The 18,938-nt window shown below is 41.6% G+C and overlaps 1 protein-coding gene and 2 non-coding genes across 6 annotated transcripts in view; 2 read left to right on the plus strand and 1 right to left on the minus strand.

Annotated features, from left to right (window-relative positions):
• The first annotated feature begins 2,178 nt into the window (after positions 1-2,178).
• Positions 2,179-2,250, plus strand: trnag-ucc. The gene has a single exon. It is a non-coding gene; the product is annotated as a tRNA-Gly (tRNA).
• Positions 2,251-3,938: 1,688 nt separating this feature from the next.
• On the plus strand, positions 3,939-4,010 carry trnag-ucc. Its single transcript has one exon. It is a non-coding gene; the product is annotated as a tRNA-Gly (tRNA).
• Positions 4,011-4,949: 939 nt separating this feature from the next.
• itprid2 (ITPR interacting domain containing 2) overlaps positions 4,950-18,938 on the minus strand; it is a 51,662-nt gene continuing 37,673 nt past the window's right edge. For 2 of the 4 annotated variants that reach the window (XM_014337955.2, XM_042221809.1), the window contains exons 11-22: positions 18,563-18,670; positions 16,840-17,206; positions 15,252-15,435; positions 14,601-14,646; positions 13,291-13,376; positions 10,882-12,657; positions 10,698-10,757; positions 10,225-10,349; positions 10,020-10,131; positions 9,475-9,540; positions 8,985-9,329; positions 4,950-8,535 (exon numbers count right to left, since the gene is read on the minus strand). In XM_014337955.2, coding sequence (XP_014193441.1) covers positions 8,428-8,535; positions 8,985-9,329; positions 9,475-9,540; positions 10,020-10,131; positions 10,225-10,349; positions 10,698-10,757; positions 10,882-12,657; positions 13,291-13,376; positions 14,601-14,646; positions 15,252-15,435; positions 16,840-17,206; positions 18,563-18,670 — 3,383 coding nt within the window. In that variant the 3' untranslated portion in view covers positions 4,950-8,427. The remainder of the gene's footprint in view (positions 8,536-8,984; positions 9,330-9,474; positions 9,541-10,019; positions 10,132-10,224; positions 10,350-10,697; positions 10,758-10,881; positions 12,658-13,290; positions 13,377-14,600; positions 14,647-15,251; positions 15,436-16,839; positions 17,207-18,562; positions 18,671-18,938) is intronic. The other 2 variants (XM_014337958.2, XM_014337959.2) reach the window with 2 other exon arrangements.

An 18,938-nucleotide genomic window follows, 5' to 3' on the forward strand; every position in this document is an offset into this window, starting at 1 on the left:
TTCCAGTTTAACTTTGTTTCAGGATTTAACATTTATAAATAAAGTTGTAACACAAGAAATAAAGTGTATAAAATAAAATAAACACACATGGCCTTTTGTACACATGAAATTTGTTCATTTATTGTTTCATTTTGTTGTTGTTTTTTAATTTTCATGTCCTCAATTGTACACACACAAACTTCTTTTGTGTGTGTGTAGGTTTAAAGGTAGGAAAAGTACGGGCCAGTTGCTTGAAAACAAATGGTAAATGGTAAATGGCCTGTATTTATATAGCGCTTTACTAGTCCCTAAGGACCCCAAAGCGCTTTACATATCCAGTCATCCACCCATTCACACACACATTCACACACTGGTGATGGCAAGCTACATTGTAGCCACAGCCACCCTGGGGCGCACTGACAGAGGCGAGGCTGCCGGACACTGGCGCCACCGGGCCCTCTGACCACCACCAGTAGGCAACGGGTGAAGTGTCTTGCCCAAGGACACAACGACCGAGACTGTCCAAGCCGGGGCTCGAACCGGCAACCTTCCGATTACAAGGCGACCTCCCAACTCTTGAGACACGATCGCCCCCAAAACAAGACAACAACTGTAAACAGTTGACTTTTTTCTCAGAATTCTGGAAAAGAAGAAGACGAAAAAGACGTGCGCACTTTTTCCCCCAGTGGCCCCAATCCTATTAAATAAATATTTTAAACCTTATGTTTAAAATATTTGAAGGAAGTTTATATTCTCCAGCACAGGCCTTCAGACATCAAAACGATTTGAGCCTAAACGGAGGGAATAATAACACATAAAATACAACCCTGTTGGTGTATCCATCACTCTATCGCATACAGAGATGAAAGAGGAAAAAACACATAGTTTCTGAGTTATTTATAGCAGTGTGCTCGGGTTTAAAAGGCCCCCGACGATGACGTAGTCTCCGCGGTACTTAAGCATCTAGCTAGCGCTACTAAAGAGGAGCATAAAAGGAGTAACGTGTTTCAGTTCAAACACAAAATTTATAAAAGCTCAACACGCAAACACACACTTGCTAACGGTAAAACTGGCAGAGAACATAATAAGAGTTAAGTTCACTCAGAGATGGAGAGCAATGTAAGGAAGAGAAGACAGGAAGAATACCAAAAGGCAAGTACTGCTCAGCGGTATTTGATAAATTGGAAATTTTAAAACCTGCATGTAATGCCCTCTTTTTTTTTTTAATGGCATATTAGCTTTGTATATGATATGAAGTTGTGAAACAGTCCAGGAAAACAAACTTAAGTATACTAACTTTGTGTTAGCAGTTGAGTGCAGGATAAACATGTTAGCTAGCAGTAATGGGATTTAAAGTAAAGAATAGTGTGTGTGACTGGGGCACAGAGGCTGTGGTGCTCATGGTCATAGTTACGTTACATAAAAGGTAGCAGAGATTCATCTAAATGTAAGTTTATGATTGATTCACAGAATTCCACTAACTTTATACTGTCTATAAAGACGGTATAATAGGGAATGGAAGTCAACTAGGATATCTCATGAAACATCTTACATTTTGTGGGATTCAGTTGTGTAAATTCACAAAGAGCAGCAGGTCAGCTGGTCGCAGCTTGTACGCAAGGAAAATCTATTGAAGCTCACATTAGAAATGATTGTGAGTAGTGATTCTTTTTCCCTCTGAACTGAGCCACGTCACTACAACCACAGCATTAGAGTTCCTCCACTTGCTGAATCCCACTTAGTCCCTCACATTCAGGTAAACAAAAAACAAAAAATGTGTTGAGTTGTGTTCACATTGTTTTATTGTTATATATTAACATAGCATGAGATTTAGTTAGCTCTGCACAACAGTAGCTGGTAGAAATGTCCTTCAAAGAGCTAGTTTTTTATTTCTTACACGGAGTACATTTCACAGCCTGATTTTACTGATTTTCTTTTGAGTAAAACAATTGATCGGTACTTAACTTTAACACAAGTATCTGTATTTTTAACTAAAGAATGTCTTTGCTTTTGCCACATCTGTTTATTTCCCAACCAAGGCCTGTGCTTTGGTGAGGGAGCTCTTCAAGATTAGAAGATAAACAATCTTGTGGTTTCTAACAAAACCAACTTTTGGTCATGTTTCTTTACTTCTTGCTGTTTTTATAAACCCATATAAACTGACGACTCAACAGAAGCTTGATTCCAGATGTGTTTACAGCGATGGTGGTATAGTGGTAAGCATAGCTGCCTTCCAAGCAGTTGACCCGGGTTCGATTCCCGGCCATCGCAGCTTCATTTTGTGACAGAGCAATCAGGGAGGAAAACAAACCTGTTTAATGTCAGAAAGAAGACGATAGTATACAATAAATGGGTATTCAAAGTAAAATAACAATTTATTGTAAAAAGATTTTATTGATTTTCTTTTACTTGAGCAGAGAAGTTGAATCAGTACTTTTTAAACAAAACTATCTGTACTTGTGCTTAAGTAAATCCTCTCAATATCACCAGATGCCGTGTTTCCTCCTTTGAGAAGCTCTGCTCAGCCTTTACTGCAGTCTCCTCCAGTTGTTTCTTATTTTTGGGTCCTTCTGCATTTAGTTTTGTATTTAATAACTAAATAGCACAATCTGCTTAGCTGATATCAGGTGATTGAGTTGGCCATGGAAAGATTAAGGTGGAAAAAAGGTGTTTTACCAAGTGTGCAGAACCTGATGATCTGTGAGTAATACTTCTTACTGGCCAGTAATATTGAGAGCTTAAAAAGAAGGCAATTTGACTTTTTTAGATATTTTGAGGATGTTTCACTTATCATCCAAGAGGCTTTGTCATTTATAGATCAACTGTCTAGTTTTGTCTAGTTTTCTAGGGAGGGCTGTCCCTTTGGAGGTGTCATAACCCACAAAGATGGTCGATCATAGTGGACATACACGGCCTCATTTACTGTTCTCTTAAACCAATCATCATTGTCCAAAATGTGAACACTGGGATCCTGGGAAGCGTGTCCTTTCTTAGGTGTTGCAGGTGTGCCTCTGAGTCTTGTCCTCCTGTGTTGCATTTGTGGACACGTCTACGGCATCCACTGTTTAAGTCTATTCACATTTATGTGATCAACAGCTCACATGATGGCGGGGTGGGGCAAGGTCTCACAGAGGTTTCAGTTGTCGGCCAGGTGATGGGAATGACTCACATATTTTTCACACCTTTGCTCATGTGATGACTCACATTGTCAATAGCAGGTTAACATCCCTAGGAAGTACATCGATTTTTATATACACAGCGCCCAGTTTCAGTCTCAAATTAAACAGACTAACGTCATTTTAAACATAAGGATAGGAATCCTTTGCAGTCAATGACTACTTGAAGTCAAGAACCCATGGACATCAGAGGTGGGAAGCAACGAAGTACAAATACTTAGTTACTGTACTTAAGTAGAATTTTCAGGTACCTACACGTTGAGTTTTTATTTTTCTGATAACTTCTAACTTTTACTCCTTAAATGTTAACATGGATATCTGTACTTTTTACTCCTTTCGTTTTCACAGCAGGCCCGTTACCTTATGTTTAACATATTTGAGGGAAGTTTAAATTCCCCAGCACTGCAGGCCTTAAGACATCAAAGTGATTTGAGCCTAAACGCCTGGTCGCAGCTTGTATGCAAAGAAAATCTCTTGAAGCTCACATTAGAAATGATTGAGTAGTGATTCTTTTCCCCTCTGAGCTGAGCCACTACAACCAACCTTTGAGTTCCTCCACCTGCTGAATCCCAATTAATTCCTCACATTCAGGCAAAAAAGAACAAAAAAACCCAAAACTTTGGTGAGGGAGCTCTGCAAGATTAGTAGGATTTGACAGAAGATAAACAATCTTGTGGTTTCTAACAAAACCAACTTTTGGTCATATTTCCTTACTTCTTGCTGTTTTTATAAACCCATATAAACTGACGACTCAACAGAAGCTTGATTCCAGATGTGTTTACAGCGATGGTGGTATAGTGGTAAGCATAGCTGCCTTCCAAGCAGTTGACCCGGGTTCGATTCCCGGCCATCGCAGCCTCATTTTGTGATGGAGGAAAGAAAGTAATTTTATATCAGAAAGAATACGATGGTATGTAATAAATGGGTATTCAAATTAAAAAAAGTTTGCGTTGCCTTGAAGTAGTATTACTTTCTAATTATCATATTAAAATAATATGACGTTCAGTTAGTTTGCACAGAAACAGCTGGTAGAAATGTCTGTCAAAGACCTACTTTTTACTTTCCTACTCAGATTACATTTCACAGCCTGATTTTATTGATTTTCTTCTACTTGATTAAAGAAGTTGAATCAATACTTTTAAACACAATCTTTTAAACAAAACTATCTGTACTTCTAGTAAATCCTCTCGATATCACCAGATGCTGCGTTTCTTCCTTTGAGAAGCTCTGCTCAGCCTTTACTGCAGTCTCCTCCAGTTGTTTCTTATTTTTGGGTCTTTCTGCATTTAGTTTTGTATTTAATAAATAAATAGCACAATCCGAGTTGAGATCAGGTGACTGACTTGGGCATTAAAGAATATCCCATTGCTTTCCACTGAGAAACTTGTTTTTTTCAGCATGCTTTGGGTCATCATCCATTTACACTGAAGTGCTGTCTATAGAGTTTGGCTGAATCTGAGCACAGGGTTTAGCCCTGTACACTTCAGAATTTATCCTGCTTCTTCTATCAGCAGTCACAGTGTTAGTAAACACAAGTTGCCTGGTTCCAACTGGAATTCCCAAGCATAATTCCCAAACAATTTATGCAAATCTTAAAAAACAATCCCCAAAGTAAAGCTGATTTCCTACACTTCAATCACATCTTAATTGTTTGTTTTCAAATCCACTGTGCTGGTGGCAAAATTACAAAAATATTGTCTTTGTCAGGCAAATTTTCAGCTTGTCTGTCTAAATATCGAGTATTTATGGGATCCTTCTGAGGTCCACACACAAACACACGGTACACCACTCCTCTATACTGAAAATAAATACATCTTTATTTTCTCATCTCTATAGTGTCCCCTCCTTGCATCCCATTTAAGACATCAGTACAAAATACACATAATCATTATTAGACATTAACAGAAATGAGTAGACACCCACAGTCCGACATTAAAATGAATTATAAGTGTGTGAAGGATTTCTCATCAGCGAGCACAGAGAGAACGTTTTCTGCAAACACAAATTCAGTAAAGTCTGAAGAGAATCAAAGGACAAATACCAGTTTAATTCATACCAGTTTGGACTGGACTAAATATTTATGCCACATGACAACATCTGAGCCAGGTGCTCGATGATTATGTTGATGCTAAATGTTGCTGAAAGCTTCACATGACTAGGGAGTGCACCTTGGACCTTAGATATATTGTTTCCAAAGACAAAGGACGTACGTCCATACACACAAAGATCAGCTTTCAGGACGTAAGTTCAGTCCTAATGCAAGTATGTGTGGAAGTTCAAAGTAATCACGACAAGATCATAAAGCCAACGACATGACTTAAAAATAAAATAAAACCTAATGTTTAGGCCGTGGATGCCTTAAACACATTCAGCTCCCACATTTACATTTGTATTCATCAATAACTAATGGTACATGCAGAAAGCTGAGCGACCACATAAACAAAGGCTTTAATGCTAAAGAAAGCAGGTTTGCCAACTGGTTATTAATGCTTCTGTGATCAAGCAGAAGATTCAAATTTCCCAGAATAAAAGCAGCAAGTTTCAGGTTTATCTGTATTAAGACATGCGGTTTGCATTGATCGCAACAAGATATCCACAGATGAGCTCCGTATGATCAAAAATATGTTTACATTATTGCACAAGTGAAACTAACATGCCAACGCAGCTAAATCTCGCTAAGCTCTTCCCTCTGACTTGCCAATACATCATCATCCACATCATCATCACGGTCCCCATGACAACTTACAGAAATCTCTGTCATCTAGAACGTAAGCATCTCATGACTTTGCACGCTGACTCCACCTGCTCGAGCATGATCGACATAAAGAAATAAACCCAAACAAAAACACTTGAAGCAAAGACTCCTCGATTTTACAGGATGCTTTAGCTTAGCTTTGCACAAAGACTGGAAAAAGGGGCTAGCTGCTGGTGTCTCATCCAAAGAGAAACAAAACACCTTTTCTCGCAGCTCCATAGCTGTCAAATACAAATGCTTGTTTTGTGTTTTTTGTTTGTGTTTTGTTAAATAGCTGGAGTCCATGACAGCAAGGTTATCCATATAAACAAAACTTAGTGTACTCTAACATAAAATGGGTTATTATTAAAAGTACTGTGATTGGAGTTAGGTTGTTCAATATCTTTGATGATCTGATGAGCAGGAGGCAACACACAACCAGAAAAAGAAGAGCAGCAGGAGGACTATGACGACGATGATGGAGGCGATGATGATGCATCAGAAACTCTTAAATGTCTACTTAAACCCTTTTTAAGCAATTAAGGTGAAATGTGCATGGAATGAGTCATTTTAAGGTGGAAAGAATTCAGCACTATTATTAAAGATTAAGGAATGCAGATCTTTACAGTCTCTAACAGTGTACAGCTTAATGGATGTTAGGGCATTTTCCTTGTTTTTAAGGCTCAATTCTGCCTAATTCAATAATAGAAAAAAAGTCTCCTTGAGGATAAATATCCACTTTCTGGCTCCACCCCAACATTGTGTAGGACCAAAGAGTTTCACCTGTGGCGTTCATACCATAAAGAAATGTTTCAAATGTTTGTTTAGGGGGCTTAGAAGCAGCTGCTTCATGTTTAAAGCGTCCAGCTGATTTAAAAAAAACAAAAGAAAGCAGCTCCACGATGTGACAAAGTGAAACAGGGTTGAAGTCAGAAGCAACTGCTCTTCAGACATGAATTATTTTATATACTGCTGAACAGCCCGGGACTAAAATGCTTCAAGCGCCCCTGTTGTTCTTGTTTTTCCCCACCTTTCCTTTAGGTCTGTTGTATAGCTTATGTGTGAACTTGTAAGGTTTGGAAAGTTACTAAGATTAAAGTTCACATGTTTGTTGCTCATACGGTTCTTCTGTTACTGTCTAACACACTGGCCTCCCTGACAGCTGTCAGAGGACAAGTAGCTGGAAACAGTTTAGACAGTGGAAAGAGAAGCTGCAGGAATGTGCAGAATGATTAAATACGATGTCATCTATAATATATAAAAATTTGTATGTGTTTTAAGTTAAAAAAAAAACACACTATGTAAACATATTCTAATAGATCCCCCAAAATAAAATTATGAGTCTATATTATGAGCATAACATGGGCTCTTTGAAATTGAAAACTTTAAAAATACTCAGATACATAATGCCCAGAAACAGTTTTCACTGCTTTTTTTGTTTTTAAACAACTAAAAATATTCCCAATAAAGGTCCAGGGAGAATTCAGAGTAACCAAGGTGCCGTTTCACTTTCAGATTTATTAAATTTCATTTTTCACTGCTGTGATCAGCAGAAAATTAAGTTAAATTAATGCTCATCGTGGAACAGAAGCAAAAATTTCAGACGTTCTAGAAAATTCAAGAGCTTTAAAAAAAAAAAATAAAGCAGGAAGAGAGGAAATATACCCAACGGCCACTTCATTAAACCCATCTGCATAACACTGCTTTAGGTGCCCATCATTGTAATTAAAACAGCTCTGACCCACGGGGGCATGAACTCCGGGATGTTCTGTGGTATCTGGCACCAGGACACTGACACCAAATCCTTTTCTGCTGTTGTTGTTTGGCTGTGGAGTGCAGCCTAGTTTATCCTGGCAGTGTTTGCAGTGCACTTGTCACAACGTCCTCGCTGCACCGAGATGAGCGGTGGTTCTAATGTTGTGGCCGACTGGGCTGAACTAACGCTTTAACTGCTGAGGTTTTGAACACTGATGCCACAGTTGGTTACATTCAGTAATCTTACATTGTTCTTTGAAGGTGATCACGGACAAGATCATTGTGATTAGTATTATGTGCAGCTGCACAGTTCAGCTCTATGATTTCTTTAAATACAATTATCCAAACATGTCTTCTGCTAGTGTCATCTGATTTCCAGCTGGGATCAGAGGAGATTTGACAGAACTGGGATTAGTAGTGGTCATACTGGCAGGTGTGAGCAAACTAGTATACTAGTATAACTAGCATAACTAGCAAAAGTGGCAGTGGTTGTAGTTAGGTGCGTCTGCTGTTTGGTCACAACAGTTTGGGAAGGGAAGAAGGGATGTCGTTGATGTCTCTGGGTGCCATAGCCAAGAAGCATCAGACCACCACAGTAGATGCAACCAGGTGGGGGCGGGGCTATTCACATACAGGTGATGTTTCATCATCAGTGTTAGAGACGTACAGTGTACCAGACACACATTGTGTTCCACAGTGTTACGCAGCTATACAGTGATACAGACAGACAGTGGTGTCTCTCAGGCTGTGATTGAAAGGGGCGGTGCTCTGCTGTTGCTGTGACTACACGGGGGGTTGCCTGGCGGGTAGCGGTGACGGCCGTGGTGAAACGGCAGCCAAGAGCTCGCTGAAGATCTCCCGTCGCACCTCTTGCGCCACACTCTCTCGAATCTGGAAAACGAGAATCAGAAGAGGTGAAAGTGCTTAAAAACTTGACCTGATCCCTCAGATTGTTGTGGAGAATCCTCCTTTAATTTAAGCTTTTAATGCAAAGACACCTTATATAATCAGAAAACTGAGTACAATTTTAACACAGATTTTTAAACATTTTATTGTTATCTAGCTTTTATATCTCTGGAAATGTTGAGCACAGGGGGATAAGATAAGGTGTGAAAAGAACTGACGATTTTAAAAGAATCTCCTAAAAATGAGAAGAAATATGAAATGAAAGATAAGACGAGCCAAACAACATTGTTTGGGCAGCTGGTCCTCGCGCTTAACAAAGAGGAAAGCTACGATATGTCGGGCAGGAATTCCAGAGTGTGATCCCAAAAAGTTGAGCTGCAAATGAATTTCCTGACCTCAATCTTGGCTTCGAATAAATTGCTTTAAACCATTACCTCTTTGATGAGCTGCTGCAGGCTATCCACTCTGACTTCCCCCGCTGCTCCTTCCTCCAACTCTGGTGCTTCTCCTCTGCCGCCACCTCCTGCTGCTAATGCTGCTCCATCACTGGCTCTCTCCTCCTCCTCAGTTTCCTCAGTGTATACGTTGGGTCGAGGAGGGGGCGCAGGGGTTATATTAATCGATGCCCGATACATTCCTTGCTTCTGTTTGCCATCTCCTCCTCCTTGATCTTCTCTCACTGGACTGACTGACCTCGGGGAGGGGTTTGTGTAGGAGGAGTGGCGGTCAGAGCCGATCTCTGACTGCAGGAAGAGCTGCTCTCTGAGGAGGTCTGACACCTGGACAGATAGGAAAGACGGGCAGGAAAAGGTTAAGACATTAGTATTTTCAGCTTTATGTAACAAAAACATTGTGTGTGTGTGTGTGTGTGTGTGTGTGTGTGTGTGTGTGTGTGTGTGTGTGTGTGCGTGCGCGCGCGCTGACCGGCTCCATGGCTCTCAACGCAGAGGCGGTGGACAGACTTTCAACACTGAAGTCTCTGTGAAGACCCTGAGGAAAAGAACAATGGCAGTATTACAACAAACTAATATAACAGGCCTTCTGCCTTTTCTCTCAGAATCAGTTGAGAATTTTTGTACAAAATTATTTAGCAAAAACATAAAATATTATGTTTATGCTTCAGTATCATGGAATATATCGTAGTTTCAGTAGCAAAACTGCACTGATTTAATGACTTTTAAAGGGGTAAACTTTGAAGTGCTGTATCCTCATGTGGGTTAGGTGGCTGGTGAAAACAAGTCACAGCATATGAAAGGCCTCCTTTTTAACTATATATTTATACCAGCCTAGCTTTTTAGCCCCACGTCCTTTGTTGTGTCGCTGTACTTTAGTACTCTTCCATTACACTTTTCTTTTACATATATTTGTGCCATTTTACAGATCTGATGTTTCAGGGTTTTTTTCCCCAGAATTTAACACAAAAAGCATGACAATAGCTGTTTTACACAAATCCTCTGGTGTGCATTTACTCTGTGCTGCGTGCGGTGCGTCAGCTCCAGTCTGTCTTCCAGCTGCTGTTCGAGCTCCTGCAGTTCCTCTCTGACCGCTGACCTCAGAGATTGAAGCTGCTCCAACTCCAGCCTGCAAACAAACACACACAAACACACTCTCCAGGTTTGCTTTGCATTGCGGTGTCACGGCACCGTCACATTTCTGTTTGCTTTTGTGAGTCACCTGTCAGCAGGGCTCAGGTGATTGTAGACCGGAGCCTGCTGTCGGATGATTGCCAGCTCCAGATCCATCATCTGACTGCGGAACAAGTTCAGGCTCCGCCTCTTCTGCTGAAACTCTGCCAAAGTCTAAAACCAGAGACGGGCGCACAGTGAATCACACATTTACTGATAGTGACAACGGTCTGCTCCAGTGCTTTCTGGTTGGAAGAACAAGCACTGAAAACTAAGAGTGTGTAGGTTTTCAGTCATGCAATGGAAAATATGTAAATATGGAACACAAGGTTCTTACATGTAAATAATGAGCCAGTAAAAAACCCCAAAAAACACTTGCTTCTTTCAGTGGAATCGAAAAGCAACATTTAAATACTGAAGGCTATATCCGGGAACAAACACTGTTTTATTGATTTAACATACAAACGTTCTATGTGGCCAAAATAGAGAAAGCTACGCAGGCATCAGAGGAGATGACGGTACCTGGTGATTAGGCAGAGTTGCTCTGGGCTCACTGAACGTGTCTGGAGTATCGGCTCGGTTCTAGATGAGGAGAACAGCGATAACAACATAAGAAGGGAAACTCCGAATAAGAAGAAGAACTACAAACTCCAGACTAAACCTTAATTAACAGGGTGATAAGACAGTGTGACTGAGGAGGACTGACCAGACTCTGAACTGTTCCCCGGATCTCGTGCAGGACTCTCCTTAGCTGCATCTCTGTGCTAGATGGGCTCTGGCCGGGTCCTGGACCTGGAGCATTAGCATCACGAAGCCCTGGATGGAGGTTGTGACCTGGGCTAAGGGCCAAACCCATGCCTATGTGGAAGCCAGGAGGAGCCAGCCCTGGATGCAGACTGTGTTCTGGGGACACTGTCGGATGGAGATGGGTGTGGTGGGGAAATGACAGGTACGGGTTGTAGCCTTGATGACTAAAGTAGGGCGAGCCAAACTGTGAGCCTTGAGGAGGGAGCTGGTAGGGTTGCTGGTGACTGTATTGATGGTTATAGACCGGGTGATACATTCCAGAAGGTCCAGGATGCAAGTGACCCGAAGGGATGTGGTGAGGAGATGTGGGAGTTGAAAGAGGATGCAAGTTGGACATGCTGTCATGCTGGGGGCCTGGGGAAGTTGAAGGCTGAAGGAGACTGGTTAGACTACAACGGTGGTTCACTGAAGGGCTATGGTGATGGTGGAGGTTAGGAAGACTACCGTGTAGATGAGGAGGGGTGTACTGCAAAGCAGGGTTCGACATGAAGGGATGTGAGCTGGAGTTAGATCTTTGATTAAGATTTGGACTGGGACAGGGGTATTGAGCTGAACGGTGAGAATCAGAGAACAGATTCTCCTCTGGATTCAAACTTGGCTGGTTTCGGTAGGCATTCATGTTTTGCTGGAAGTGGCCAGGCTGCTGCGGATTGGACGACAAATCTGGAACACTCTGGGTGCTCCAAGATTCGGCATTTACTCCTGATGGCCAATCAGGAGGGGGGCTGGGGCTTTGTAGGGAATAGGATGGCCTCATCAGATACCGAGGTATGGGCTTAGGTGGAAAGACAGCTGGTGATTTTTTTTTGGAGCTAGATGAGGAGGCAGGATTTATGATCAGAGTTGACAGGCAGTTGGTTGATTCTTCCTCCACTTCTTCCTCTTCCTTCTCCTCTCTTCCGTCTTCTTCTTCTTCCTTGTCCTCAGGCTCAGGGGTGTATTTAAAGGAGTACTTGGGCTGGGTGCAGGACGCCAGGCCTTGCCCAAATTGGATCCTGACAGATGATACAATCTTGCAGGGCGAAAGGAGTGAAGAGGGCAAGGAAGAGGACCTCTGCATGGAGATGCCACGTCTCTGGGAGGCTGTACGGTTCGACTGTTTGGCTCGGTCTAAAGCACTATGGACCAGAGAAGCTGGAGCCACAGGACAAAGTGATTCAGCATCATCCAAGAACACAGGCTCTACTTTGACTTTGTAGAGCTTCGTTTTCTCTGTGGATGTTTCTGTGTCTCCTTCAGTTTCTGTCGGGTTCTGAGTGTGCTCTGGTCCTTGCTCTGAATCATGTTGGGATTCCTTTGACTCTGGCTGTGCTTGTTGTTCTGCAGCAGGCATACTCTGAGCAGACTCAGGATCAGGATCAGGATCAGTCCGGTCACATCTCTCAACATTCTCCTTACCCAAAGTTTCATCTTGCTGTACTTCTACTGGCCTGCTCCTGGGCAGATGGTGAGCTGTGTACTGTGGAATCTGCTCTGAAGTCTCTGTATCCATGTGCTCTTCCCTGGAGCTGTTACTTCGATCCGACTCTGCAGCTTCACCTGGCCTCGCCTCTTCCTCTCTACCATCTGGCAGGTCAAATGCTGGCTTGTCCATTGCAAGGGGAGTAACCACGTCTTGTGAAGGGTGCGACGTCACAGTGGTCTCGCTGTCACAGCTGTCACTACTCACCTGCACCTGATTACAATTAATTCAAATTATACTTAAATCTTAAATAATCATAAATATTGAAAAATATATAACTAATAGTGAAAGAGTATAGTATTTCCCCACAATGAAGAGGAGTAGAAACATAAAATACAGCATTACAAAATCAAATTCTCAGGTTACAGTGACTAAATTTTTGTGGTTGCAATTTTCTGGTGGTTGCACTTTTGAAATGTGCTCTGCAGTAATCTTTGTAATCCAAAATTCCCATGTGTGACCAAAAGACGTATTACTTGCACACGTTTTAGTCTCCAATTAGAGTCAAAGTCACTAGAGCTGCTATTTTATTCAATCAGGACACCTTGATTTATATTGGTGCTTTCTTACCACTGAATGCTCAGTTCCTACTTGCTAAATCTGATTTATGTTAGATTACATAGGAGTACTTTTTTTTTCTTTAAATAAGAGAATAAAATAAGCGTTCTAGGCCAGATTTGATTACGCTGCTTGTGATTCTTCTCCTGCTTTGACTAAGTTTTGTCTGGTTTTTCATGATTCATTTCAAATAAGTCTGAAGGTGACGGTCATGAAAAAGAAAAATAGGAGGGATGCACAGAAGAGACTTAAAAAAAAAAAAAAAGAATGAGAAACACACAAACAGACCTTAAGGTGGCTGTTGAGATCAGCAGAAGGCTCCTCAGCATAGCCGCTGCTGTCAGACTGTAGGCTGTCTCTCCTCGGGAGGTCTACTAGAAAGAGAGAAAGGGGAAATAAACAGCTTTATTTCTTCCTGCATTACCCGATCTGACCTGCAGGTGGCAGAGCAGAATCATTCATAGAAAACATGTTAGCGTGCAACAAGAAGCTGTGTAGAAATTCTATGTCTAAAGGAAACGAGATTCTTAGTTCATACCGAATAAAAACACATTAAGATGGAAAGAAAGACAAGGCTTTTAAGTGGATCAAAGCAGATAAAGAAGGGCTGCAGGAAGCTGCTGAACTCTGAATTTTAATTGGGGAAAAAAAACGACACTCCACTGGTTTGTTGCATGATTTACTACCAAGCAGTTAAAGAATTTAAAACAAGACTTTCTGACGTTCTGTTAGAAATCCTATAAATAAAAAAGCCCCACCAATTTTTCCCCCCATTTATAATGAAAGAGTTCTTTTAAGATTTCAACAATGTTTTTCTATGAGATCTTATCATGTTGCATATTTAAAGCATCATCAGATTCAAGCATCAATAGGAGTGTTTGATTTGGAACTCCAGTGAACTATATATAGTTTTATGTACTCGATCTGGCTAGTTAAGGATTAAAAGATGGGCTCACGCTTCTTACAAACAATGGTGTGACTATATGGACAATGAAGATAAACAACAATGTTCATAACGGGCTCTAACAGAATCCACCTTAACAGGGAGTCTGTGTTAATGACAGAAAAGTCCACAGATATTTAGACAATAAAATGTTAAGAAGTGAAATTTCAGCTGTGGATTTCTTCAAGACGTCATTTTCAAGTAAAACGATCTAAACCAGGGGTCTCGAACTCCAGGCCTCAAGGGCCGGTGTCCTGCAGATTTTAGATCTCACCCTGGGTCAACACACCTGATTCAAATGATTAGTTCATTACCAGGCCTCTGGAGAACTTCAAGACATGTTGAGGAGGTAATTTAGCCATTTAAATCAGCCGTGTTGGATCAAGGACACATCTAAAACCTCCAGGGACACCGGCCCTCGAGGCCTGGAGTTCGAGACCCCTGATCTAAACAATGAAATTTTTGTATTATTCAAACGTATCTTGGTGAGTGTTCCACAAGGAATGAAATGCATTCAGTCAGTCAGCCCTCACAGACACAGTACACATTTGCATTTTACTGAAAAGCACTGAATACAAACATGACCATCTGCTTGCTTAAAGGAAAAATGCAAGTGAAACGATAAGGTCACTCAGAAACTCAAGTCAGCGCTCACCTCCCGATCTAGACGTCCTGTGTGGGTTAGCCTCGTCTTCGTTAATCTACAGGACAAAAACAGGCTGAGTTTTAGGAGAAAGAAAGAACTGAAGTCCTTCCCCTAAATAAAAGCTCAGGCTTTTTACCAACTACTCCGCTTCACTGAGCAGATTCAGGCAACGTGTGTCAACAAGCTCGTTTTTCTAAAGCTGCAAAGACCAGTGGACACGGGTTCTCATCTACCTGACACCCATGTGTCCCTTTTCTGTCTTCAAGAGTTTTTTTGTTTTTTTTAACCCCCCCCCCCCCCGATGACGTAAGCTGTTGTGAACAGCTGGTTCTGAGGTCTAAAGTATAGCCTAAATATGCATAAAATTTCACTTCTGCCAGCGTATTACAGTAAGTAGAGGATTTTTGTCTTTATTTGCATGAATTTGAATCCCAGAGTATCGTTCCAAGCCATGCCCACTGGCTAACAGCCTACAAGGGAACCAGTCTGTGAGAACCGACAGCATACATGTAAATGTGAGATGGCTTTGGTAACCTGGGACACCATCACAAACACAGGAACAGCTAAATAGTAGTTGGTGACAACATTGTAACATGCCCATGGAAAGAGGTCACCCACTAATTTGACCAAGGAGTATGAAGCCCCCAGAGAAACCAGTACCTCCTCTATTTCAAAAGAGTCTGCGTTTTCTGTGCGAAGATGTGCCGGCCGTGGAGGAGCCAGGGTGTGAGGAGCTTTCTCTGGGGTGGAGTTTCTTTTCTCCACCTCTTTAACCACCTGAGTGCCTTCCCCTGTTCCCTGGTTGGTTGACTGAAGGTCTGGGTCGGTGGTGTGCTGTTCAGGTCTGATGGGAAGTAGAAGTTAGTCAACTGAGAAGTAACTGGTAGAATATTTTGTTATTCAGTTATTTATATAACCTTAGCTTGACGTCTGAGCAAACTGGGACAGTGGGAGCTTATGTATGAGTACTGCAGCTTTGGATGCATGAATTCAAGCTGGCAGTGAAGTTTCATACTTCATGAAGAGTCTGATATTGGTTATTAATAAATACATGAGAGAGATTAACAGCAGCTTACGTGTTTTGAATTAAAACACTGATGCTATGAGTAGCACCAGGATGCTAATATGACAAAAATTACATCCCAAATTTGAGGTACTTTACAAATATTTTTCTTCTGTGTGATTCAGTGAATAATACATTTTAAGTCATTCAGAGGAATAGTTTTAAATGGAAACTTTCTTGTTAGTCATTCTAGTCACTTCTATTTATAAACCCAATTACAAAAAGGGTTCATACTCTGTATGTAAATAAAAACAGAATACGTTGACTCACAAATCTCAAACTCATATTTTATTCACTGTAGAAGATAGCTAATGTTTGCACTGAGAAATTGTGGCATTTTAAAAAAAAATACTAGCTCTTTTTTTTTTTTTTTTTTTAAATCTGATTCTCAGAAGTAAAAAAATAAGCACAGGCTAATTCTGATAATCTGCAGGAGTCTCTGTGGGCAAGGGATAAGGCCACGAGTCAATACTGAATCATGAATACCAGAAATACCAGATGTGAAATGATGCCTGCATCATCATCCAGCGCGATTATGATGGTTAATGATGGTCTTTGGAAGCCTATTCTTGGAGAGTGGTACAGATCTTTACATGCTAGCAAGGAGTACTCTGACTGCTGTTATGTGCGGGGATGCAATCCTCACATCTATTACCTGAGATGATTCAGTGACACCTGGGTTACTCCTTGTACAGGACAATGTCCAGCCTCATGTCTGCAATTCCTGAATGACAGTAACTGATGGCACTGACTAGCCGTCACATTCCTCAGACCTGAATCCAATTGAGAACATCTGAGATGTTATGGTGCATCTGAAACCAGAGACAGACCGTCTAGGAGCTCACTAATGCTCTGATCCAGATCTGGAAAGAGATCCCCAGGACACCATCTAATATCTTATTTGCTACAGGATTAACGGTAGCAAAAAGCAAAACTAGAAATGGTCTGTGGGCACCACTTGCTAAGTATTTCCCTTTTGTCTCATTTGTTGCCTCTCCATCACACCTGCTGTCACTGTTCTTTGTACTAAAGCAGGTGAAATGGATTCACAATGTAATACGATTCCTAACTGGACAGACCGATATTACTGAGGTCTGACAAAGTTTGAGAACCACTGGCTTCAATATCGATCTATATGTGTCATCCACAACTTCAAACTGGTTTATATGCATTAAGTAATGATACCTGTTGTCTGTTAGGGAACCTGTCTCTCCATCCCCACTGGTTTCCTCTGTAACTGTCGCGAGGGGACAGTTGTCTTTCTTGCGGATGTGTTTTGGGCTAACCACCTCTGCCTGGTGGTGAGAGTTGGTACTGGATCCGTCCTGTTCTGCTGACGCTGGTGCGTCAGCAGGAGCTTCATGTCCATTGGTTAGCATTTGCTGGTTAGGCGTTTGGGCTTCCGTCGACTCTGAGTTGGACGAGAACAAGTTGCGTCTGCTAATGCTTCTCGTGAGGATTTTGGCAGCGTTTATTACTGGGTTCCTCTTCTTCAGAGGAGAAGACAGCTCGTCGTCTCCTCCCTTTCGTCCTCCTTTTGCTCCTCCCTCTACTTCTCAGACGCAATTATAAAAAGTTAGAAAAAAGCCAAGTCACTAACACTCTGGAGTAACATAAATATTGGTCAAACAACTACTAAAATATCTATTAAACTATTAAAAAAAAAAAAAAAAAAAAAAGCACCTGTCAGGAGTAGGGATGGGTATCGTTTAGGTTTTATCCGATAAAGAATGGAAAACACAAACTTTGTCCAAAAACCTCTCATGTTCAGCTGTTTTTTGTAAAAAGATAACAACGTTAGCCTTTTCTGCAGCTATAGAGCATATATGGCATCACTCTTGGCTGGAAGCAGTGCTTTTAAACAATGGAAAAAACACAAACTTTGTCCTAAACCTCTCATGTTTAATTGTTTTCCACTTTTTCTTTGGTCATTTTAGCCTTTTTGGCCAGGGTGAAGGGAATTACACACGAACAACATTAAGCTACTCACGCAGAGAAGAACGGCTGCTGCTGCCATCATCATCCTCATCATTTCTGCTACACTGGCAGGGCTAGGGGCCAGGACTCTACTCTTCGTGTTTTTGGGGGATGTTGCTAACTCCGGGTCCGATAACAGGCAACCCACCCGCAGTAGATGTGCTCGGTGTGAGGTCTTGCAGCAAGCTATCAAATACGGCGCATTTCTCGGCTTTTAAAAAAAAAATGCTATGCGTCGCCAGGTGTTTCATCGGATTCGAGGTGTTACCTCCTTTGACAGTATCACAGTATCAGCTTAAAGCACTTGTTGCAGGCTGCTGAGTTTGCATATTTTGCTGTGAAGTACAGCCAGACTTTGACCGCTTCGCCTTGGACATTTTTAATCTGTAGCTCTGCTCTAAAAGAACGTATGTACCTGGCCCCGCCTACTATCCTCGGAAACGTAAAATGATTGGCTAGAAGCTAAAGTGTATCACAGCTCAGGAAAAAAAAAGCATCGAAATGTGCGCTGCTTTTCGGTCTGGTTACTACCGTTTATGTCAGAACCGGATACCGGTACCCATCCCTAGTCAGAAGGCAAGGGTGCTGATCAGGTCTTATTTAAAAATGTCTGTTCATCGTCTATTATGTAAAGTGATCCTTGTTAAAGCATCAAGTTGAACAGATATGACTAAAAACCATATGGACTTTGCTTTCAGTATCAAGTATATGGCTACCCAACTATTCAGCTAGTGATTTTTATCAGTGTTTTTCTAGTCTGATGACTTCAGTTAAATAAGCCCACTGTAATATATTAAGTACATTTTATTGTAAACATCCTCCACAGCAGTAGAAGTCAGATTAGTGTTTGTGCACGACTCTCTGCGCCGCTCAGCCGGTCCAGACTAAAACAGTCCTTCAGTGGACTTTCTGTTGTTGTTGTCGTCATTACCTTGATCCGTAGTGCTGATCCGCTGGACCGGCTGCCCAGAAACTTGACTGTAGAGCTGGAAGAACTCGTTCGCTACTGTTGTCAAGACCTCGATCTGACGGAAACGACCTGAGAAAGAAGGCAGACAAAACGGTCATAACTAGGGATGGGTACCGGTATCGTTCTGACATAAACGGTAGTAACCAGACCAAAAAGCAGCGCACATTTTGGTGCTTTTTTTTCCTGAGCTGTGATACACTTTAGATTCTAGCCAATCATTTTACGTTTCCGAGGATAGTAGGCGGGGCCAGGTACGTATGTTCTTTTAGAGCAGAGCTACAGGTTAAAAATGACCAAGGCAAAGCGGTCAAAAGTCTGGCTGTACTTCACAGCAAAA

Source organism: Haplochromis burtoni, unplaced genomic scaffold (assembly GCF_018398535.1).
Source record: "Haplochromis burtoni strain Fernald_Lab_line unplaced genomic scaffold, NCSU_Asbu1 Contig_75, whole genome shotgun sequence".
Lineage (NCBI taxonomy): Eukaryota > Metazoa > Chordata > Actinopteri > Cichliformes > Cichlidae > Haplochromis > Haplochromis burtoni.